General features: G+C 40.4%; 1 protein-coding gene across 1 annotated transcript in view; it reads left to right on the top strand.

Annotated features, from left to right (window-relative positions):
• The first annotated feature begins 594 nt into the window (after window positions 1-594).
• PIP4K2A (phosphatidylinositol-5-phosphate 4-kinase type 2 alpha) overlaps window positions 595-25,658 on the top strand; it is a 105,467-nt gene continuing 80,403 nt past the window's right edge. Inside the window, exon 1 of the mRNA XM_057383780.1 lies at window positions 595-908. Coding sequence (XP_057239763.1) covers window positions 768-908 — 141 coding nt within the window. The 5' untranslated portion in view covers window positions 595-767. The remainder of the gene's footprint in view (window positions 909-25,658) is intronic.

The following is a 25,658-nucleotide window of genomic DNA, read 5'->3' as shown; positions in this document are numbered from 1 at the left end:
CTGTCACTGCCCACATCCTCTATGGCCATGGAGGCAGTCAAGAAACATTCCACTGGGAGTATAACAGGACAGCGAGATCACAGGGGTGCAACACTCCTGCAGGACACCGAGCTTTCCGTATTTGCTGCACACCGCTCTAAGCAGCCGCTCKGCTCAGGGAGCCGAGCTAGAGCGGGAGCAGCTTGGAAAGCCCTGCCGCAGAGATCCCTCTCACTTCCACATGTCCCGTTACAGAGAAGGAACTGGAAACCAGAGGAACTATCACGCAAATTGCACRAAGTTACGGCGTGAGCGTCTAGCCAGCTAAAGACTCCGGCGACGTCAGGTTTGGCTCCCCACAGAACTGGAGACGGGTGCGAGGGCCGGAGGGCAGCGGACGAGAAGCACCTTCTCCCCAGGGCAGCACCAAGCCGCGACCCATCCTGGCAGGCCCCTGACCCTGAGGGGAGGGAGGCGCGGGCGGCYCCGCTCGCTCGGTGCCCGGGGCCGCGCAGGCGCCGCGCGGGAGCACATGCGCAGTGGGGCGGCAGAGCGGGCTCTCCGCCGTTCCCGCGGGGGCGGGGCGGCGCGCGGTGCGTGGCGGGGCGGGGCCGCCGCGCCGAGCGGGGCCATTTCAGCCGCCAGGCCGGGATGCGCCCGGCGTCCCGCGGCTGCCCGCTCGCCGCCCGCCTGCCCGTGGGGCTGCGGCGCTGACCGTCCCTGCCGTTCGCTCCCGCCCGCCGCTCTACCCCACACCAGCCCCTTCCACCTCTGCCGCCGGCAGCGCCATGGCGGCCCCCAGCAGCATCGTGCCCGTCATGGCGAGTAAAACCAAGACCAAGAAAAAGCACTTCGTGGCGCAAAAAGTGAAGTTGTTCCGGGCTAGCGACCCGCTGCTCAGCGTCCTCATGTGGGGGGTCAACCACTCGGTAAGCGCCGCCGTTCGACACACACCAGACCGGCCGCCTGGTTCGGGCATGGCACCCGGGGGCTGCGGGAGCACGGGCGGGACCGTGGCGGGCAAGTGCCGCCCCGAGTCCCCCGCCGGCCGCCGCCCCTGGCCCCGGGGAACGCGTTACCGAGCGCGGGTAGCGCGGCGGGGAGCGGCTGCGGTGCCCTGTCCGGGCTCGGGTGATGCGCGGGGGCCGTGCCGGGTGCCTGCGGTAGCCCGTGTCCGCGCTTTCGCCCCGCGGTTCCGCCCGGTAGCAGCGGGCGGGAGGTGTCCGGGAAGGGATGGTGCTGCGAGCGGAGCCCGGGCAGCTTCGCTCCAGCCGCCGGCCGCGCGCGGGTTCGCATGGATGTGCTGCAGTTGGGAAAAATCCCGGTTATCAATGGGAACTGGCCAAGTTCGTCCCGTGTCCGTGCAGTTCGCTTCGGCAAGTGTCCGCTGCCGGTGTGCGAGGGGGAGGGGAGGAGAGAGAGCTTGGCGTGGTAAGGCGGCAGAACTGCACCATTTGCGAAGTGCTCCATCACCCTGCGGGGACGGGCGGCTCGGGCTCCGGGAGAACCCCCAGCCGGGCGCTGGTCTGCGTTAAAATTAGGAGCCTGGTAAAGATGTCACATGGTTGGGGCATTATGAGGCTCAGGTCGCAGCTTTGCATCTTTAAATAGCCACCGTGGCAGGTTAAAAGTGTAGATCCCAGAGATGGCCAAAAATCGGGTATCGGGGCAGTTGAGCAAAAAACGCATTTCCTTCTGCCGGCGGAGCGAAGCCTGTACGCCTGTGTCGGGTTTGCATGGGTTACGTCTGCTGCTGTGTAACGAGCCTGTAAGAATATGTCAATGTGCAATTTGAGATTAGACTACGAATTTTGTAACAGCCACATGAAACAGGCAGAGCAGCCTGTAGTATTAGCTCGCTATTCCTTTTGTTTCGTACACATTCATATCCCGTGAGTTTTTTTCCTCTGTGGCTTTTTCAGTAGTTTTTTCCCAAAGCCTGTAGTCTCTGCATCAGGGCTGAGGCTTGTTAGAGCTGTGTTAAACAGCATAGTGCATGAARCAAGGATCATGGGGAAATGCTTTGGCTGTTCGTGCCAGACAGAGGAGAAGCTCTAGTGAAGTTGAATAGTCTGCTTAAGGTAGCAGGGTGAGTCAGGAGGAAATGGTGACAAAGGATTTCAAGTTTTCTGTAGGTCAGTTGTGAGCCATGACATCCTTTGTCATGAACTGATAAGACTCTAGTTATTTATCTGCAAAGCAGAAATATCTTTAGTTGTGGAAGTGCATGGTATTCTGTTTGCCAGAATAGGGCTTAAATACGCAAATTTCTTTTGCCCTCTCTTTAGTGGCTAGTGTTATTCATAGAAAAATTCCCAAACAGGCCTCTTTAATGAAAGAAAGCAAGCTGGTAATTGCAGGGTGAGAGACTTGTACTGAATGGCAGTGTGTGCTTAGCTGTTCGCTGTCTCCCTGAGRAGAGGGGGAGAAGATCACTGCTGAGAACAGAGATCTTCATGTTGCAACATCTCATTGCTATGTGAGTTCACACTGGAAATACCATTACTTTTAGAGAAAAGACCTCTTCAGTACAAATAATAACCAAGTGGATACTGACAAGCACAACACCGTATGTGCTCATCACCATTCTGCAATCGTGTGTGTGCATAGCTGTTCCCAGTAGAAAATGAAATAGTGTATTGGTTCATGCACAGAAGATTTAAAATTGTGAACTGAAATCCTTTCATTGGAGAGGCTCAAAAAACAGCGCCAGCAAAACAGCAGGCTCGAGAAAAGAGACTTCACATTCAYATGAAGGTGATGGTTGTAGGTGTGAATATCTGTTGTGTTCTGCAGATAGCATTCCACTTCATTACCCYGCTTCAAAATGTGGTCATGAGTAATTCCTGGAGGCCCTGTGGAAGCAAAATCCCTCTGAATGAGAGCGCATGGAAAAAAAAGTTAATTTGATGTGTCCAAATTAAACATCTTTTCTTGGCCAAGAATGCAGCATTGAAGCGTTGCAGGCTCCTCTGTTAGATGCTTTTCCTGTCATTTTGTAATGCTTCATGTGGCACTGTCCAGCAAATGAAAGTAAGTGTGCAGCATGGTTTAACTCTGTTATCACAAATAAGAATTTCTCGTGGGAGAAATACAAACAATGTGTGTGGATTAATTAAGAAAAGGAATTAAAGATCCTTAGGTTTCTTAACAGAATAAACAGAAATCCATGAGTAAGAGCTAGACTAGAAACTGAGCATAGATCATAGTTCATGATGATCGTAATTAAACTTAAAACATAGTAATAATCTGAATTTTTTTTAAGACTGTCTGCAGTGCCTGACAGTTAATGAGACAATAGAAGTCTCTGAGTCTTACTGTCTTGGGGAATAAGTATGTATTGAAACAGTGAAACTGAGAGGCAGTTCCTAGATTTCTGACATTGCTGCGTATTTTGGAAAGAAACACTTTGTGAAGKTAAAAAGGAAAAATAGGCCTTTTCTGCAGGTTTATTAACTTTCTAATCTTATGACTATACATGATAGTTGAGTTTTGGACGATTTTCAGAGTTTGAAATTGAATGAAGAAGTTAAGGAAAAAAATAATGAAAACTGTTCTCTTAACTCTCCTGTAATAGGAGAAAACATGACTCTAAAGGGAACACTTGAACATTGGTGCTACAAAGCTGAGGGCTGACAGCAGAGGTGTGAATTCTTAAAGGTGGGGAAAAATTTGCAGAGGGATGTCTGTTACCCAAGGTTCTTATCAATTACCTGCCCCACCCCCCCCTTCAAGAAACTGTAAGCAACCCTCAGTTGCTGTTTAGGTAGAAGTAGAGAGATATCTAATTACCATTACCAAAATCCTTCTTGGTAATGCAGTCAAATTTAGTATTAACTTCAAAGGGCATGTGAGAGAAAAACATGTGAATGTTACCCAAATGTCTTACGAAGCAGGAAGAAATGTGTTCACATTCAGAGCTGTAAATTCATTTCATGGTATTCTGACATATGCTGTGGAATGAAGCTTGCTGCTAAGTGAAAGGGAAAGCAACTGTGTCCCATTTGGTAGATCTGATTATAATACTGATGACTTATAGCAGCRAAGACTAATTGTTGGTGCTTGGATCTTGCAGGCATCTGCATCATTAACAGTTGATTTTATCTTGGTCTTTTACCCTGTGTCAAAGATAATCTGGCTGTGCTGCTGAAATAAATATTTAAACTCAGTGGTTAGTATGACACTTCAAGCTATATTTTTAACTAGCTAACRTAATTGTAGTATTTAATTTRCAGCTGATGTGGTAAATAACATTCTTATTCTTACCTGTCTAATGTCACTGCTGCTGGATTTCCAATAACTGTAGGAAAGAGGAGAGAGAAGGAAGGTGGCATGTAACTTGTTGCCGAGTGCTTTTAGAAGTAATTCTTCTATCCTTGTTTTYTGTGCCTAAAAATGAAAGCCACAAATTTTGTGGTTTTTGCATTGTGTGATAATCATTCCAGACACAATGATTCTGTGTTCTCCCTAGAATTGATTGCCTACTTCTGTTAGGAGCTTGTTAGSAAAGCTGGGAATCTGTATGTTTAGGTCCTTCAAAGCATCAACCTGAAAGATGGCAGAAAACTAATACAAGTGGTTTTTTGTTTTTTTTTAAACTAATTTTGAGGTGAAGAACAGACTGCTGGAGAGCTTGCCTACTGTGTCAACTATTAAATTAAATGTATTTAGAAGAAGAGCATGAATGCCTAATGAAGTTATTGAGTATACTGTACAAGTTTTWAAAAAAACCTAACCAAAAACAAACAGCCCCCCCTCATCCCCTGGAATCTGTAATCGCCATCTGTTTCTTGGATGATTACAAGCTGATCCAAAAATTTAACAGTGCCTGCAGTGGCACTTGCTGTCTAATAAGCAAGTAGAGCAGTAAGAATATGTGGATAAAACTACTTCCCCCACCCTAGTATTTTGTAGAGTGCGTTAGAAAGAGTGTATTTTCTGTGGATAAAGAATTCAACACCTAATAAACTCCATGACCTTTTTCARTTGCTCACATGAGGTAATGTGAGCTTGATGCTACTGTTGCACTCTCACTTGTCTCGCTTGATCTTTTGAACGGAAGTGGAACAACACCAGGACAGAATAATAAAAAGCAATGGGACTCCAATCTATTGGTGTACCTCCTGGATTCATTCAGCTTTAGAATTAGAAATTGGGAGGGGTGAGGAAAAAAAGCGCAACAAGCAAATGCATCTTTCCCCCCTTCACACATTAAGATATATTTGGTCACATTAAGAATGCTTTTGTAGCTGCAGAAAGCTATAAAATGTCTATTCTAGTCAGTTTTCAGTTTGGGGGTGTTCTTAGCTAGTACTGGTCTTTCCTGTTACAAACTTTTATCCAAATATACAAGTAGCTCATATATTAATGCCTGTCCTTATGTTTTAGCGTGTCACTGGAGAGCTTGTTGGTTGTGGCATAAATCACATTTCTTAGTCCTGACTTTATCTAGCATCTCCTCTAAGAGCTTTCTATCCTGAAACATTGTACATGTAGGAAAATGACACTGAAAATCTGTCATTGAATTGGTCCATAGAAAGATGAAGCCTAAATAATTGAAAACTGGGCTATGCCCTCTGGAATAGAAACTACATGTTTATGATTAGTTTTCATTAAAGGAAGTGTTAGATCAGTTGACAAAAACACAAGACCACAGCACTTAGTACTAGTGGTATGCCTTCATAAGTTATAGGAGTTGATAACTTCTGTGTCCATATTTTTAATACAGTCTTAAATGATGATGTGACTGGATGACTCCCCTGAGGGTATGGAACCATAATGAGTTGTGGCACTGGCTGTTGGCRCAACAGTTTGTTTGGAAGCTGTCTTGGGGTGGGGGGTGCGACTCATCATTTGTCAGCTGTGTTCTATTTGTATTTAATGCAGAATATCACAGCTGTGTCCTAAGTGGCCTTTTAAAACTAAGGCAAAGTAAAACTGATGGTACTAATCAAGATTTTAAACAGGGAGCTTGGGAAAAAAAMCCCATCTTATTATTGTTTAATGGAGGTGGTGTTAGACTATGTGGGAGAAGGCTCTTTCTAAGAAGCTGGAAGAAACAATGTATTAAAAAGCATTGATTACATCAGAGCAGATAATAAAGCAATTAAAACTATTTTAAAATAGTCAGTTGGGCACTCAGCCCAGATGTTTGCATATAGAAGGAAGCAGAACAGGAAGAACTATTTATTGAAAACTTGGCTCTTTTTTTGGGTGTCAGGCTTTGTSTACTGCAGAAATTAATTTGATACAGCTTTTGCAACTGAATGGATGGACTGGTAAAAATTAAAAATTACAAATATTATGGTTAGATTAGGGGTAGTAAACATGCCTCCATGAAATAGAAATGGGAGTGATATTTCCYGTCCTTCTATAAACTATTGAAAGGGATGCCTATAATAGCTTCTGTTAGGGATGAGAGTAGAAGAGCTGTGAAAGAGCTCTGACAGCAGTTTCGAAACTGMTTTCTGTGGTTTCTTCCAATCGGCAAGATAAGGTGCTGCAAAGGCTAGGGTCATTTTTTTTTCCGTGTAGGTTTTTGAAACTGAGTTTCATTAACCCCAGCAGAGAGGACTGGACAATGTTCYGTGAAGCAGATAGGCAGCACAAAATTGTTTTGTTGCCTCACCTTAGTTGTCTTACTGGAGTATCCTACACGAAATGCTTTACAAGTCTCTAGGATATTATTTTTTAATTCCTTACTCATTAAAGCAGACACTTGCATTATGCCCATTGGCCAGGGCCTGGTAGATGTTTATTTTACTCCTGTAGTTTTAGGGTGGCAAACTTTGTTTACAATAACTGACTCAATAACTGACTCACCCCATTATTCAGTTCCTGCTCTACAGTGCTGTTCTCTGTTCTTCCTTGAAAGCATCTTGTGCCTTAGGGGTCTGTACACTCGCTGTACATTCTGCAACCTCATGACAACTTCAGGGTCAGGTGAASCTACCCGTTATTTACAGCTCTTCACTGTAATCTTGCCAGAACTAAGCGCTCGGAGTTGTATTCATTTTGGCTTACGAATATCGTGATTTGTTGGGAGGTTAGTCATCTTGGTTGTTAATGATGAGGTTTTAAGGGTTTGAAAGAAGTACATAGTCATCTCTATACTCCAGTATGAATTCTTTATTTTGTGTTTACTTCCAAGGTATATTTCCATGTGCTTCCATTTCTTGTACTTGATACTTACTTTACAAATGTCTAACACAAGTTGTGATTCTTCTTCCGCGTTTTCACTGTTGGTAAACCATGTGTTTGCACTTAACTAAATTGTTGAAGCAGTCTGAGAAATTGCTGCCTCACTATGCAACGGTAGTGACAAATCTTTTTAGTTTTCATAATCTGCATCCTGGTACATGGTGAAATGTGTTAGCTTTGAATTGTTGAGATGGTGACTTTTTGCATGTGGCTTGCTATGTGATCATCTGTCTCATGATCTTGCTGTAGAGCCTGCATTGTTCTATAATAAGTTAATTAGTTTTGTGTTGAGAGATTGCTTAATAATGGTGTTGTGAAATTTGTTTGAAGTAGCTGTATGCTGTAATGATGGATCTCAAACTGAAAACATTAGCGTTATCTTCAAAGRATGGGGTTGAATAGTTTGCAGTAGAAGTACTTGATGGCTGTACACCTTTTAGAGTACTTGATTTTCATCAGGCTTGCTGAACAACTACCTTTTGTATTAAGGCAAAGTAATTAGTCTAATCTTTCGTGTGCATTGTAAGTTCCCAAGGCAATCCTCATATTCTTAAAACAGCTGTGAGTATATGCCTCATCCTTTTAGATTGTAAGACAAAACTGAAAAAAAATCCCATTTTCCTATGTGCCATTATTAGAAGGCCTGTGGAGCTCCTTGGTGAGATTGARACTTACCGAACCACCTTTCAGCTGCTTGAGCTAACTGGTTTAGCCTTTCACTGTGCCTCATCTCCCTCCTGATGTCTTAGTCATATGCTGTCTCACAACTCTGTTGTACCTGTGTTTGTGTTTTATCAATCAACTCTCTGCCATTCCCATCTTCCTGGTTAACAAGCTAAGCCATATCTGTTTTCCTTATCAGTTGTTACTCAGCCCCAAAGTAATAATCCAACAAAAAATACATTTTGAGGAGTTTTGTGATGGACTATAWTTCATTGAAGTTCATGGTCCAGCTATGCCAAGAGCTGGAGGAGTTGATGCAAAATTGGAAAAGATGGAGGAAAACAACTTCTTTGTAAGGAAGAGCCAGTTTAAGCTAGCTTAAGGTTAGACAAACTACAGCCACCATACTACTGAAGCCTTCTTAAAGGGGGYTGTGGGAGTGGTTACCATTCTCTGGTGCTGATCTTCTCCTGTGGCAAGCTCATTTGGGRGGGTATGCTAACAGGAAAACAAATGCAGAAAAGTCAATGGGGTAAGGGTTTTATACCACAAAAGGCCATATTCGTAAGTGTCAGTCTCAGCTTAAAAGAGGAACTGCCAGCTCTGCAGGGAGCTTAAAGGGAAGAGTCTCATGTATGTGTACTTTAAGGTGAGGTTTTTGTAGAAGCTTAGGACAGTTGGAGGGACTTGTATAGGTCTAGTGTGGACTGACCACTGATCTCCTATCTATAGCTCAGTTTTATGTGTAGTASCGTCAAGTTAGACTGTTGTCCATAGTAAAAAAAAAAACCCACTCGAGTAGAGAATTCTCACCATGGATTCTGTACTTTCAACAATGAGACCTTTCTCAACTATTTTAACCTCTTGACAAAGCCGTATATTTTGAAAAAGACAGAAYGATCTGTATTGTACCCATTGGTTTCTGGTTATCTCTTCAGTCTTGGTTTTTAGAACATGGTAAACTGTCTGACTTCATAACTTGCATATCCAGAGACTAAATGTCTTCAGAAAAGTTGTAATGGTTTTCTAGGGGCTGAAGTTTTTGAGGTTGTTTTTAAAGGTAAATGCCAACATCTGGAAGAACTTCTATACAATAACAATTCTTGAGAATCCTACCTTAGTCTCTTGCAGGCTATCAAGTGTGTGGCTGTACCAATCACTGACTTTTTAGGGCTTTTTTCGAGGGGAAAGAGGAGAATACTCAACTTGATTAGCCTAAGACCAGCAGCCTATTAATAGTTTTACAATACTGAACTGAAATTGAGAAATATCTGATTAGCTTGCTTATTAGCTTATTGGTGCCAAGCCTCAGTAATTATGTTGCCCATTGTTTTGTAGACCCTTGCTAGATCATGTGGGTACCAAAAGCATTTTTGTACAGCACGTTATGATGTCAGTGTTGCTGGCTGTGCTTTTTATTTGTTCAGTGTGCTTGTTTTATCTCTCAGAAATGTGAGTTTTCTATACTTAGTGTTTATTGGTGTTATGGTGTGGTATGACCTTTGTGGGTTGGATTCTGGGTGATTATAACAAAATTTCGTAGAGCATCTAAGAGAGAAATACTTTTTTAAGTGTGTGGTTTCCTGGAGTTGAGCAAAAGTCAGAAGATTGACATAACAAAAGCGAGGTTGCTAATCTCTGAGCTTCCCACTTTGGTCTTTCTGACTTTTTGTATTTTGAGCTGAATATAGAGCTAGTTTTGGGAGACCAAGTTGCAAAATACCAAAAATTGAGAAAGCAGTTAAATTGAGGAATGGTATATTTTTACTTCTGGAACAGGAAGGACTTTTCAACACATGCTGTCTCAAGCTGGCTATTCAAAAGAGCTGGTTGTCTCTCTGGGAAAGACAGCAGTCTCGAACTAGCTGCCTTTGGTACAGCAAAGCTGTGCTGGAAAGCCCATACCAAACCTCCTCAGTCACTGCAAACTTGCAGGTAGGATTCAGAAATGACTCACTCAAACTGAACTGCAGTGTCAGATGCTCAGCACCAATTTCCTGTGCAGTGCCTTGGGGCTGATGCAAATTAGGGTCTCCCTGCTGCTCTCAATGTGTGTTCCCCCCTGCCCTCAGTAGGAGAGGAGAATTGAAAAGAAATTTTCTGGTTTAGCAATTCTTTTAGGTCTTAAGCAGAATTGTCAGATTAATGTGTTTTCAGTCTGACTCATGATTCACTTTGCAGTGTGTGGTATGTTAACCAGCCTTCTTCTGTGCTTACACAGTGGACAGGACCAAACAAGAAAAGCTTTCTGGATATTCCTCAGGCTTACAGAAGAAAAGTGGTAACACTCATTTACAGAAACAAAACCTTTGTGCTTGTTAACAAACCTGTGTACTTGCTTGCAGACAAAAAGCACTGCAACCACTGATTTTGGAGCCTCTTGCCCATTCTGTTCCTGATATAGCAGCTTTTCCAGCTGTTATTTTGGGCTTCAGCTGATTCAACAATGCTTTCTCTTTCTACCTACAGCTGCAGGCAGTTGTGGCTGGTTATTTCATTTGAGTGAGCAATGTCCTTCGGGCTATGTTGGCTCAGGGATGTTAATAGGGTTCAGATGTCTCTGAGCTCACAGAATCCCTCACCCCTTGTCCCTCCTCTGCTTGTTCTGTCACAGTACATCAAACCAAAACAGTACTGAAATACTGAGTGTCTTGRCTATTGCTCGTGCACTATGCCTTTTTCTTGATGTGAATGGGGTGGATTTCTTTTCCTTCTCCACAGTCTCTCCCACCTGTTGAGTATTTTTCCCATGTTACAACAGTTACATGTGTTTGGTATTGGTGTTTTTACTTTACATGCTAATTATGCTTCAGACATTATTTTTGTACTTGGGGAATTTTTAAGAGAAGTGTATTGCAAGTTTCTCCTTGAAAGATATCATTCAATAGGATATTTTTAATATTCCTGTCATGTTGAGGAAATCTCTCACTTTCATATTTAAATCAAGTTTTTCATTTTCATGTGAATGACTTCCCAAGGTTCCTAGCTGAACATGACTTGCTTCACAATTAAAGGTTAAGCACCTAAGAAGTTACTGGAAGAGCCTGAAAGTCCTGGTTGCTTCTGCCTGATGTGCTGCTCACCTGAAAGATGAAGATTCCTTGGGTTCTGATGAGTGATGACCCTTTTACAATGGGCTGCTTCTTGCTAATAATTCTGGAGCAGTGTACCTGAGGTCTTCTACATCCAATTATAAATGCCTGTGAAAATGCAGGGACTCTTTCCTGAAAGGCCATGTTTCTAACTGTTTTACACTGGAATGTCTGTAATGATGAGTAGTTTGGAGGGTGTCTTTGTATTGCTGAAGTTGCTAAACCATCCTTACAGTATTTGACATGTAAAAATGTTTGTTTATTTGTGTGCTTTAAGACTTAATTAGGGTCATGAAAACATTCTTCTTGTTTGACTTTGTCACAAGATAGGATACTGTTCTTGTGGCAGCACAAAGCCGAAAAGTTCAGAAATGAAAAACAGRTGGGGGATATAGAAATATGTCTAGCTGGCCAACAGTTAATTCAGTCACTGAAGTAGCTATTGCTATGTTCATATAGCAAGGCTAAAATTCATTTTAAAACTGCAGTCACTGCTTAAGGGATCCAGTGTTTATTTACAAGGTGAAATTTATTTAAACCATTACATTTTAATGTATGTTACTTTATGGCTTGAGTTGGCCAAGATGTCAGCTGAAACCTGGACACAAGGACATAGATCCTTGTACTCAGGTGGTGGAAAGTAACACCTGAAGTAATCTGCTTGGTTTCATTTCTATTGCCATGGGACCCATTTGAATTGAAGACATCATCCAGGAGATCTGTGTCACATATAAACACATAACTGAAATTTCAGGATTGCTTGTTCTTCAGTCAGACTTGTATTCTGACCAATAGTGGCCTTTTGATAAGCAAAACTGAGAGAAACCTGGATCATCTCTGTCTGACTGATAGTCTTGAAATATGTATAGCCTATTCCTCAAAAAGAAAAGGAAAAAAACTGGGGAGTTTGAAATGTTATGTGAACACTGGAGTTGCTAATCAAAGGCTTTGAAAAGARTTAGTTTGGGACACACTGATTTCTGACATGGGAAGCACTGTATTAAAAAAGGAAAAACCTAGGCCTTTCATTAAAGGAGGAACATAGATTTGTTTGTGTGGAGTTCTCAAGATGAAGTCATATAGCTACTCATAAAGACAAGTAATTTTACTGTGAAGGTTTCCCTGATTTTCTTCATCTGCTATTGCAAACAGACTCAAATARTAGTGCAAGGTGGCATGGATCATTTGGATAAAATTTAATACTATGGCTTCAAGTAGGTGGGAGGAGCAACCAAGAGCCAAGATAGTAAAGCAGAATCCTTGAGCTACATTTTCTCTACACTGACGACAAGTCTGAGCTCAGAATTGGTTTGTCAGATTCATGCTTGCTATGTTCTTCCCCTTAGCTGATAGAATATAAGTTTTCACAGAAATTGCTGTGTAACCTCCCATGCCAGGCAGGTCTGCTGAGGGATGCAAATACMCTTCATAGTACTCAGAAAGCTGAGTATCTGAAGCTTTGCTTCATGCTTTTGATACATCCTGTTTTTCTGTACCTGCAATATGGACTAATAGGAGTTGTCTGGACAGTCGTGTTTTTCCCTCTCCTCAAGTGCTTGGTATGTCATATAAGTCTGTGGACTGTAACCCTATAGGGTATTTMGTTTATGGAAGTGATTTCTCAGTTGTTGGTTTTAGTTTAGGAATGCTAAACTTCATTACAGCATGGTTGTTGATGTAGTTATGCCATAGAGCAATATCTCTACAATTTTTGCTAGACTTCTTAACTACTCTTTGAAAAATATGCAGTTTTAAGTTGTTTTTTGTTTTTTTTGTTTTTTTTTTTGTTTTTTTGGTTTTTTTTTTTTTTTTTAAGATACATCTAATGTCTCCGAGCTTGAGATAGGATGGATGAAAGGGGCCAGACAGCCAGGAGTGAAAATGCTCAGCTTTTGGACTCCTTGAACATAAAATGARCAGTGTAGAGTGAGTCACCGCACTGCCCCTATGTAACTGACGGGAGCTTGCGGGTTTTTAGATTTTTTTTTTTTAATGGACTATCCAAAGGAGTGATGTTGTTGAATTTTACTMTATCTTCCAGGACAGAAAAGCTGATTTCCTTCCTAATTAACTTACTGCTTTCTAAAGTGTTTCCTAAAACCTTGAGATTCTGTGTATTTACATGTATTTGCATAAGTAATGCRCAGAGGAAAGTGCTCAGGAGAATCTGACTGGGGCTTCTGGTGGAGTTGGCAGCACTCACTGTTGCACAAGGTACCTGTTTCACAGCTCCCACAGTGAGCAGACAGCTTGGCAGTCTGCTTGGAATGGCATGGTAAATGGAACAGTGATAGAAGTGCAGTCAAACAAATCCAGCCTGCAGCTCTACTCTTGGGCCAGTCAAGCTGGCACAGGTCATGGACACTGAAATCTGCTCTTAAAATGTCCAGGGTGACTGATCAGAGGGGGGAGCCYATGCTGTGAATGTCTAAATTTTTGGAATGGTAGTTGCCACCAAAAATTTGAATGAAACAAAAATAGTGCAAGATTACTTCAAAGCCAAGTTAAGCTGACCTCCAGTGAAAACTCCCCAGCACTGTTAGTCATTTTTGGTTATCCAGGCCACAATTGCAAATTTGTTGCATGACTGTATTGTAAATATAACATATATCCTGTGTGAGTACAAACATCTTTTACCTAAGTGACACTTGCCTTGTCACTTAGCTCCAGTGGTATGAAATCGAAGACATTTAATCTTGTTAATTTTCCATGGGGATTTACTAATGAGCTAGTTAAATTATTTATTAGTTCCCCCCCCCCCCCCGTCTACTTAAGGTCAGGAAGTATGAAATAACTTAACCTGACACCAGTAAAACTGCAAATACTGCGGTGTAATGCCTTCACTCCTAAATATTTCCAGAGATCTAAAGCTGTCATTGCACCTTCACTCTCCACGTGTGGAAGAGGAAGGATGTTTTGTGGGCTAGAGGGGAATTTTGTTTGGGGGTTTACATGGTTTTCAGTTGTGTTTCTCTGATTTCTAGCCAAATTGTTGAATAAAAATATGGCTTTATGATGAGTGTGGGCCTCACTAAAACCTGTTCTTTCCCTGGGTGAGCCCAGCTGCCAGCAGTGTGTGTGTCTCTGRTCAGCCAGGTCAGCTGCTTGCCTGGTGAAAACCAACCCTGTGTGAAGGCAGGGAGGAGCAGGAAGGAGAGGAATGAGATGCAAGCACTGCTGGGAACAGTAAGCAAGAGAGCACACTGGGAGCTGAGCTGTGTGATGCTTTGCTGCAGAGGTAAGKCTGAGGCTTGGTTTGTGCCAGCTGTGAACCAGATCCTTTTTGGGACTCTGTTGGTTTCTCTCCCTGCATAGAGGGTTTGATTTTGAAATCCGGAATGTTCTAGTGGTGCTCCTCAAGAGGAGGAGCAGTAGATGAAAAAGTGAAATCTCTGTCAGCTGGTGCTACAAGTTTCTGCTTCTATAGATTTTTACCAACAGCCTTGTCCTTAAAAGCCTCTTTATTATTGAGTTTATTGTCCTCTAACAACAGATACCAAGTCTCTTAATATTTAATTAATACTGTACTTTCAAGAAATGAAGCAGTAAAATCTGACAACTCTGATATTGCCAGTTTAAATATCAGTCTTTTAGGGGAAATGTTTTTACATGTATGTGCAGTAAATGCTAGGCAACTAAAATGTAAAGGAAATTAAAGTACAGTGTCTTTATGGGATTTTGTAAAAGTCCTTGTGGAATACAGATAGTCCAAATCCATAGCTTTTGATATCTTGGAAATGCATCTTTTTGTCCCAAGGGGAAACACTGACACCAGTTTTGGTCTATAGCTGAACCTAAAAATGGATGTGTTGGACTTAGTCCATCATAGTGTTCCATCTTTAATGTTGTGGGTTTTGCAGTAAGTGATAAGGAAACCTCAGCAAACTGTTCCCCTGTCTCTTTGTCAAGAAATGGGAAAATTATTATACTTATTTCAATTAATCCTCTGACGAGGCTCCTTCCTGGCATTTTATGAGACTATGGAAAGTCTTCTTTACAGAAATTAAATCCTTTTTTCCATGCCTAGAGTTTCTTTCCTTCTATTTTTGGATGTACATCACTTACATCTCCATTGCTGTGTCCCCTTCCAGTCTAAGGTTATGTCTCTAGTAAATCTTTCCCCTGAGGGACAATTTATGCTTACTCCAAATTACAATTTGCCAGATAGGTAGTGCTGCATTTAGCTTGCTTGCATCTRTGTGTCTTTAGGGACTCTCAGTGTATGTTCTTAGCAGAAGTCTTGGAAGGGATAACTTGTGGTTCATTTTTAGATGTTGCTTCACTTTTACTTCCTTTCAGCAGCAGTTGTTGGTCTTGGTCCTATTCTTTATTTTTTTTTCTTTTTTTCTTGTTCCTCACTCTTCTCAGTACTGTGCCTTTGGTCAAACTGTTTTCTAGGGAGGAGAAAAATATTTTTAGGAAATTAAGTACTTAGTTTTTGGTGGGATCTGACAAGTACTGCAGTCAGTGCAAAAGGGACAGGCAGTTGCCTGGCAGGGTGCAGGAGCAATGAGTCTGTCCCTTGCGATGGGAGCAAACTGTTAGTTTTAGTGTCTTGCATCCCTTCAGTCTCATCCTTCCCAGTTTTAACTTCACTCATTGGGTATACTTGTAGACTCTCACAGCAGTGCTACTCTATAAGTGTCTTGGGCAAGCAGGTATAATATTTACATAGGCAAAAAAATGAGAGAACTTTTGCTGAAATTGCTTATGTTTGTGCTGCCAGTGTGCACTGCCATTTGTTTTGTATAACACCTCTAATAGTTAACTGGCTTACTAAAAAAKATCTTCAGCATCTCCTGTTGGTCCAACATACTGGTTTAATTTGCCTTGTTTAGAGACTGGCATCTCCTCTCTTTGCTGCTTCAGTAAGAGRCATGCTTCATATTCAAGTGGTTTCTCTCCTGAGTGACCTGTTTGTATTTTCTTATGCGATCTTTCTATTAGGCTGTCCCAGCAGTACGAATAGCAGCAGAGCTACCTGTGGCTTAAGGTACAGGGATAAATAACTCTGATCAAGCCSTTCTCAGCTGTGTCTGTGGCTTTTGTAAAAGGAGGCTGAGTTCCTACTGCTTAGTTTATACTGGCTGTAGTGTTTGTCTGATGATCCAGTAAATCAGTTCAGCTTGCTAATAGACCAGGGACTAATCTGGCAAAAAGTCTGTGTTTTGTTTTCTTCTCATTTTTGCTGGGTTCATAGGCTGAATCAACTTGCTTTTTGATTGAAGGGGTTGTTGGTAGAGAGGGGTAAAGGGGGCAGGACTATTTCCRCTTGCCAAGTGGTAAATCATGTAATTCAGCTTAGCTGAGAAGCAGAAGGCTGGAAAAACCACAGCCTGAGCTGGTCTTGCTCCTGGCTACTGTCCGGGTAGGTCACCAGCTGAGCTCAACAAAAGGCGTGTTGAATGCCAGGGGGTGGGAGGCTGGATCTGCCTGACAAGCTGTGTTACTCTGCCATGGAGCTGCAGTGGAGAAGGCGATGAGCAAAGTTAGCACTGTTGTGCTGCATTGTATTGTACAGTAGTGTTCTGAGTTTGAAGGAGCTACTCTGACAGTGAGTATTTTCGTCCCCTTTCTAAAATGCTGYTAGACTTCCATACATCAAACCTCATACCTGGCAGTGCTTAGGTACTTGTACCAATGTGCTTTCTAGAGCAGATTCTAGTCTGTGTGAGTTGCAATGCACACRCTTTGTGCAAATATTCTAGCTCTTCCTTTAATGATGGCGGAGGGCTTGAGGAATTCAGAATTGAATTGACTCCACGTACAACATGTGCATCAAGTACTTCCAGAGTATTCCAGACCTGSAACTGAACCAGTATTGTGCTTTGTGGGGTGTTTTCTGCTTCCCTTTCTACTACTGTTTCGGCAAGAGTTTTCAGTTGTCACTACCGGCCTTGATTTTTATTTTTCTTTTCATAACCTGGATGTTCTCTGAAACCTTACCTAAGTGAAATGCTGTATCATGTCAAGGTCTCCAAAGTGAATTGTCATTGCATGGCAGATATTCTTGGGAGACRTTACACTCACCAGATTTCTTGGTATGTGGCCAAACTGATTTCTCATTTTATGTTRAAGATTTTCAGATATTGTGATTAGTTTTAACACTTCCTCCTCCTTTCAGAATTTTCTGCACAAYGCTATTTTAAGAGCTATGTATTAGTGCATACCATGGCTCTAAGGAGCAATGGACTTGAATGGACTTTTGRGATGAGAATTTTCATGCTTGTCTCTAAGACACTTATAGATACACTGGTAAATGCTCGAAAGCTCTCATTTTTGTCTCAGTAGATTAAATTTCWTACTTGAGTTCAAATCTTAGATGCTACTTGTAGTTTGTTGATGTTAGGTGTCACTAGTGCCTTTCCTATGGTTCATTTATGAAAAGCACCAAACATAGTTGCAATTTAGGTGGCATTAAGTGTGTCTGATGGTGTGTGTCTGTAGCAGGTAAGTGTACTGGTGCTGAAGTAGGCGGCTACTTTTTATATGTGCCACAAAAGAAAATTGTAAATACTGTACTAGGAGCAGAGAATGGCATATTCGAGTAAATCCTTGTAATTTCAGGGGACTTAAAACACAATCAGTGGTCTTGGCAGATGGCCAAGGGCACAGGCGGCTTCTGGAACTCTTCCAGCTGTTAATGGAGTGTGGGTTCTGATTAAATTTACTGTGGCCACTGAGTCTCGGTCTGCTYGTCTCTGTATGTGTTAATGTACGCYTTTCTAACAATTAATATTTAATTTTAAAATCTGTTTCAATACTCAAAAGCAGCTTTACAGTATCCTTGTAAYATGGATCTCTCCTTTATGTTAAGCACAGTAAAGATTGAAACACCAGTGGCATGTGAGTGAGAGGCAGCTTTCTACTGCATCATGCTTTCTAGGGCTCTACCATAAAAAATTAGCTGTTGTAAAACCTTGAAATATTTGTGCTGGCAGCCTTGCAGCCTCCCAAGAAGCACTACTGCATTAGTTATATGAAGTTTGTTCTATAGTTGACATAATTAACTGATTACAAAAAATAAAATCTAATATAGTAGAATTGTGGTGTGTTCAATGGGGCCTTTGACAAGACTTCAGGGTGGTAGTTTGGACATGAGCCTGCTGGATCGACTGCTCATCCATTTGCCTGTAGCTGAAAATGTTGCAAAGAAATGGAATGGTAGGACAATCCCTTATGCTTCCAAATATGTTAGTGAAAGGAAAAACATTACAGCAAGGTGGCTTTAGGATGAGCTTAATCTTTCAATTTAATTTGGAAGAAATGGGGAGTTCCTTAAACTTCAGACCCCAAAGAATAAATACATAAGAATTGCTAGGCTCATGTCAAAGGCAAGTTCAGCTCTGCAAGAGCACTCCTGTTAAAAGGCTACAAATGCTTTTTACATTGATATCACAAATAGTTTGGGACAAAGGCAAAGTAGATTACTGTAGCATTTATGTGAGTGCTGGTATGATCCTACAGAGTAGGTGGCTATATATTGGATTAGTTCAGCTCTCTACATAAAAGTACATTGGGATTTTTTTTTTTTTTTACATTATGAATTTTTCAGGTCAAGGAGTCAATCTAATTGAATGCAGCAGTAAAAAGTGAGGTAATATTTTTCATGGAAAATACTTTAGACAATGCAAGAATATAACTGCGTAAGAGTCTACAGATAYGAGTGGCTCTGCCTCAGGAAACTTCTTAAGAATTGTTGATTAGAAAGCTTCAAGAATGTRTCTGTAAGAGAAATAGAAGTTACCCACCTGAATGATTGGAAAACCTCTTAGATTCTTGATTAGGTGATTTTTTGTTCCCAATTATTAATATATGATTTTATACTACAGTGATGTAACTGCAACGATGTCATGTAGATAGGTTTTAGTATCTTTGAAATGCCTTTTCATACCTTCCATTTTGTTAAATTCTGTAATATTTGCAAAGTTTTAATGGGGTCCCATTAGATGGGATATGTTAGAGAAGTTCATAAGTTTTTAAATAATAACTTTCTAGTAATGAAAACAAGTTATTTATTRCTACATTTCTTTCTTCAGTCTTACTTTTGTTTCTTAACTAGTTAGCTTRTAAATTGTTGGAAGTGAACAGACATAAGTCTGTGTGGCAAGGCTTCAAAGTTCCTGCTAAACTTCCCAGCRTTTGGTGAGACTCTAGCAATACTCACTGTGTTATATCTTTAAGCAAGGCTTCTTTGTCTTCACTATACATTTTTTTCATGCTGAAGAGATGAACCAAGACTTCGTAGTGGGGGGAAGGCAGGATAGTACCTTAATTTTCACAGAAATAGGTATGTTTATTGTGCACAGGAGATAGYCTYARAATAAWWTTATTYTRAGRCTAAATCTAAGGGAGGTGAAGCTAGGGAGTGCTCTGTTCTGTCCCACACTGAAAAATTGTAGTTAAGTGACTTTTTAATTTGCTCTGATATGGTGAGTATTAGATACATCTTTTCAATGTGTCTTAAAGCAAGTGTTTTACACTAAGAAATACTGAATATTTGGAAGTCAAATGTGACTGTCAGTTGGATGTTAAATATGCCAAGTACTAAAATCTTGTTTTAAACAATGAGGTTTTGGAGGAAGATGGGAGAAATAATATTTGTCAACCTCCATCTTGTCTTCTGGGTAGATCAAGGTCCTGCCTTTGCTATCTTGAGCTACWAGGTAATCTGTTTTGAAGTGCATTAGCCTAATTCTAAACACCATTATTCTGGAAACTGATGAGCACTCATTCTATAGCTAATGCAAATTTAATGTTGTGGTATAAATTATAGCTATTCACATCTCTTTTGTATAAGAAGTGATGCACTGTCTGCAGTCTGTGGGTGGGAAAATGAACAAAATTAAGTCTGAATGATACTGTTCAGTCTTCATAGTTCTTGTGGACTTTAAATGCTTATTGTTTGGCACAAGTTTTATAATTTGAATGTAATTGTATAGGTACCTATGAATTACTTAYGTGGAACTGGATTTATTCCAGTGCTGACATCTTGCAACAAGAGAATAAGTTGGTGAACAAATAAAGTTCAGCTACTGMTGTTTTAAGCAAAACAAAAAACAATCCAGCAGATATTTAGGAGAGCCATAAATCTAACTTCATCCAAACCATGCCTCTGTCTTTTGTTTCTGTGGGTTTGTATTGTCCTCCCTGCCCCTGTTTGGTTTTGGTTTTTTAAGGGTATTGACACCTAACTTGAGTCAGTGGAAGTGTCTGCTTGTGTAACACATACACCACATGTGGTGTGAACCATCTGTGCTTATTACACACTTAYCACCACACAGCGTGGCTCAAAGAAATGGTAGGTGAGAACAGACTAATTTTCATTCTTTAAAGGGAGATTTAAGTCATTCTAGTCTTTTGTACATCATCAAATTCATATATCAAAGTCCATCTCATTCAAAGAGGTTGTATAAAAAATAGGGAAAAAAAACCTTCTTAAAAATAAAATAATTAGACAGCTTTTAAAACGTAAATCTCTCAAGGTGACCTGGGAGCAGAGTGAAGGAAGTGGAGGTAGGACATGGAGATGGATTGTGAAACAGAGTGCCAGTGTGTGCCACCTGGCAGAATTAAAAGAGAGCGGAAGAAACCTGGGTGGCATGGAGACAACTGCCTTCAAAATAAACAAAATAGCAAAACAAATATTCAAATATGTTAAAAACATAAGTCTAGTAATCTAAATGTAGAAACACTGAAAAGCTTTTGGTTAACAAAAGGCATCAAGACTGATAGTGATGCTTTCTTCATACAGGTCAGAAGGGTTCTACTGCCTGTAGCAATTACTGATGATCAGGATGTAAACAAAACATATGTAGTAGATACAGCTTTAGCAGGGAAATTAAATTGCTTGTGTCTTTGTGCAGTGGGGAGGAAATGGGATTTTCCAGTTTCTGAACTTTTCTTTGTGAGGGCTTCCTCAGCCGGTGGGTGTAACATGATAGAGGCAGGAGAAGAGTTTATGGATGTAGCTGATGTTATTATCAGCAGCAAAGTACAAGGACAGGGTGATATTCACTCTGATTCCAAATACTCAAAGATGAAATACCAGAATGTTGATGATGTAAACATTATTGTATAAACCTACTGTGTTGTCAGTGCTATGGAGAGTGGCAGGTGTGGTGCCAAAATTTAGGTAAGGGAGACTATAGCACTTGTCAGTTTTGTCAGACATTGTGCAAAAAGGTCATCACTGTGAGGAGGTAGCTGATAATCAAGACCTGTGCTTAGTCTTTGCTTCACCATCTAATCTTGGTGCTTTCAGTTGCATGTCTGAATAATTGAGGAGATGACCCTTTTAAAGGGACAGATGGGGGGAAAGCTTGGCTGAAGAGTTTATTGTAAGAAGTAAATTTTACCCTTGTCCTCGAAATGCCATGTCAGCTAAAATTAAAGATTGCTTCGTTAAAGATTGCTTGCTTTATTCAATTCATGTAACTGGCAGCTTGGTTAATTAGCTTTTTTAAACACAGAATTTTTACAGTTGATGAGTTTCAAAACTTCGCCTCAAGTGCTGCATCATTCAGGAGTGGTGGTGCCTGCTTCCATGGACCACTGGCTTCCTTTGGTATATRTGTGCTTGTGCTGTGTTAGCTTCATCTTGTACCATTTTTTGAAAACACAACTAAAATCTGGTCTTGCATGGAGTGATATCTTCATTTACTTTGTGTTGAGATATAAGAATGAGCTGTAATTTTAATTTTTCATGTAACTTTTAGGAAATGAAGTACAAAATTATGAGAAGTGACCTTTTATCAAAGTCCGAGGTTGCTGCTTCCTCTGTTTAAGTCTTAATGAAAAAATGTAATGATGAAGTGAAATGAAGGAACTACAATTGAGTGGTCAGAGGTGAAAACTATGCAATCTCTTTACTGTATCTAACAAAAACAATAAAACTGCTTTGATGCTTTTACTTTGGCTTTAACAGGATCTGAGCAGTTACTAGCATGACTTTATGACACAAAACATCAAAGCATTAAAGGAAATCAATTAATGACTACTTACCTACTTCTCTACRTGATGTGTAGTTAAAAGCTTTCTGTTCAGTGTACTTTGTTAATGTGAAAAGGGTTTTTTATTATTCSCATGAATATTTTAATAAAAAATGATTTCATATGACAACATAAAATTTAAATACGTCACATTCATTATGTTCTGGTGGACTTGTAGTTTCTGGATAGTTTGTTATCATTCACTTGCCCACTTACCATAAAGCAGATCTTATGTGCTCTGTAAGACTATAATTTAAATTGCCTAGACTGARTTTACAGGAAAAGATGACTTGAAAAATTAGTAATTCATATTGCTGGAAGTTAGACATACTTTGATATAAAACCTCTTAAATCTCCCTTGATATGACCATATGCATCTGTTATAAATATACTTCCTTGTCTTCTCAGCATCCTGTCAGTCTAATTTCTATGCCTGAGAGAGGATAAAAATGTAATTAAGTTTTTCTGTTAAGTGATAGCTTCTCCCTTTTTTTCTCTGTTTCTCACTTATTATTTGGAATTTAAACAGTTGAATCTGCAAGCTCCTCGGTATCACCTTTCATTCATATGGACAACATTGGTACTGATCCTTGATGAAGTGGCATCACAATGTGTTATTGAAATGTGCCGAACTTCCATGCAGTGGTCCTGAAAAAATACTCTCTGCATTGCTAGACTTGTAATCTGTAGTTTGATTTGAGGGTATTTAGAGTATGTTTTAGAGTCACTTGAGGGTATTTAGAGTATGTTTTAGGGTCATGAGAGTCTCATGCCTTTGTCTTGCCCTTACTGCATACTCTGAGGCAGTTTATGGTTGTACACCTTTGCCTCACACAGGTCTATGTGTTATGCTGTTAGTTGCTGATAATGTTTCTGCTCTTTGATGTAAATTGCTTTAAGACTTCCAAGTACATGAAAGAACTTGGGGTACAGTTCTAACTCCGGTAGTTTAATCGTATGCTGATTCATCTTGTTAGGTCTGGTAACCTTAAGTCTTTATAATCGTTTTCCACACATACAAGTTTTTTTTTATTCTCTATTAGCCTCTATCTCTTGCATCTTTGCAGGAAGAAAGAGCAAGAAAGTAGAGTCATCTTTAAAAATAGGTGTCTGGTCTCAAATTCTAGCARTGCCTTTAGAAGGTGCTAAACTCTTGAAAATCCATAGGGTTGTCAATCTAGTAGAAGCAAGACTAGCTCTGTTTCTCTGGTTTGGGAATACTATCATGGCAGAGTTGGTCCAGTCATTAACTGTCATCCCTGAAAAAATGTGTCTAAGTCCTGTGTTTGACTTAATTCTGCTGCTCTGAAGGAAAAGCATTCTAGTGTGGGTTTATTTATCATAATCAAGAAAAGGGAGTAACTTATGTGTAAAGTCTCATCTGATTACTTCTCCAGAAAGAGCACAAGCTTCATTTTATTTAACAGTGCTGGACCGGTTAGAACACACTCACTGGGTGATGGCTAAAGCGCCATGGGAGAAGGTATTGCAAGACTGATTCCCCAGCAGAACAGACCTCAGTGAGGAGCTAGTATTTTTGTACTAAGGAAAAAATTTGAGGAGCTTTAAAGTGTAAATGTGTTTAAGGAAAAAGAAATATGTTCTCGCATTCTTTAAGATTCTAAGTCTGTCTTCAGCTATAAATTACTGATTACTGTGTGCTGGGCCTAGGGCGATGTAGAGAAATAGACTTGTTTCAAACTGTTTCACATTGAAAACGTGTTGCAGTGAATGGCAAAGGTCAAATTAGTCCTAAACTTAATCATACCAACCAATTTTTAAGGAAAAAAACCTGCAAAATTAATTTCCTGATACCAAAGCAAGTTATGTTCATGTGTTTTGTGTCCCTGACACATGTACAAAGATGTGCAATTACAAGGTTTAAGCCTGGTATTATGACTGCAAATACTTTCATTTGAGATTTTGTTGAATTAAAATTTCCCCGTTTTGCAGTCTGAACCAACAGTAATGGCTGTCAGTACCCCCACAAAATGAAAAATAACTCTGCTTTGTCTAGAGGGGAAAAGCAAACAACAGAAGCATAAAAAATAAAAGGAAATTTAAAAGCTTTGTAATGCCTTGAAACTTTCTTAAAATGCAGTCAGAACCAGGTGAGCTGAGGTGCTGATGTAAAGGAGAGCTTCTCTCCAAGAGTAGGCTCTGCTGCCCAGGCCACAGACCTCTCAAAAGTGTGTCCATCCCATTTTCCAGATGGATTAAGCACTCAGATGGTTTCTTTCAGGTTTTTAGAGAGTGCATTAAATACATATAGGTTCCAGTGTTCATACTATAAGGATTTTAAACATATTGTCATGAGAAAACACATTAAAAGGTCTCAGCTCTTCCATCCTACTCCTGGCTGCACCAGGAAGTTTGGCAGCTCATTTTAAAGGAAGAAGACAATCATCAAACCACCCACTGCTGCCCTTCTGCTGCCTTTTATTTTCTCCTTCCATCTCTTACACCCACTGTTGCATACATGATTACTGCATCATACATGTTACATGAAAATAAGACCTGGGGAAAAATTAAACCTCATTCAACGTTTGTTTTTAGCTTCAAACTTCTGTGGGTTATATAGATAGGCTTCTTTCTGCAACCATGTGGACTGGAATTTTAACTTTGCTCTTACATAGAAACAGATGCCAGCAATGATCCTAGAAACTGRAACTTCCTGATAATACTTTTTATAAATTAGTAGGAGTTACTAACTTCAAACCAATGTTGTTGCACCATAAAATTCAATAGTAATGGATTTTTGTATGTGATTGGAGCCAGTAAGGATTTTATATATATTATATGTGTAGCTACTGTGGTTTACTCTTTAGATCTTTGGAATAGTGCATGCAATCTCTTTTTCTTGGGGAAAAATAAAGACTTCGTCTTASTTACTGAAGACAGTAATCCTTTTATAACTTCTTGCAACTATACCATTTTARATACCTGTCAAGAGATGAATGCACAAAACAGATGGTAGGGGTAATGCTCATGGTAAAACAACAGTGGAATAAACTGCAGCAAGCAATGGTTTTTGGTTTGTCCAGGATTTGCCATGGGTATGTTTTGGCAGGATGCGTGTATTCACTTGATTGCCAGCTCCTATGGATCTTCTTAGCAACAGTTGCCATCACTTTTAAAGTGTAGCAGTAGAGTCTGGGCTTTTAATACTAAAGAAACATTCTTGAACMTGTAAATCATTTCATGAATTTGTTTTTGAGTAGGAGAATGAAGAGTGTGGTAAGAGCATAAATATGACTTGTTTGCTCTAATGAATTTATACTCTAATTTGACATGCATTGACCATTACTGGAGTTTAATACAGTAAGAATTGAAATGACAGGAAAATAGTGATTCCTATGGGAAGCTGTACCACRGCTTCCTGAGGGAACAAATCATGGCTTTACTGAAGCACAGCAGAAAGCATTGTTACAGAATTAGATATCTAAGGCTTTATCTAGTTTCCAGTTAAATCAATAAGACTAACTGATCCTAATGGAGTTCTGATTCTCAYTCTGTCCATTTGCTGATGGCTTTGGGAACACMAGGGACTTTATTTCCCTCCCAACTCAATGCAAAAATTATTTCTGGCACTCCCTTCTCATCCCAGATCTGTCTCTGTTGCCAAATGGAGTATCAGCAGCTTTGTCTGGACCCAGAGTTTGGACTGTAAAAGCAAAGTGTGGCTTGGATGTGTGTCTGCTTTATTTAAAGCAGAGCTGTGAAGGTACATCCC

This window comes from Malurus melanocephalus, unplaced genomic scaffold, assembly GCF_030028575.1.
Source record: "Malurus melanocephalus ecotype Western Australia unplaced genomic scaffold, MMel_1.1 scaffold_14, whole genome shotgun sequence".
NCBI lineage: Eukaryota > Metazoa > Chordata > Aves > Passeriformes > Maluridae > Malurus > Malurus melanocephalus.
The sequence above is the reverse complement of the archived record's forward strand: the minus strand, read 5'-3'. Positions and strand labels throughout refer to the sequence as shown.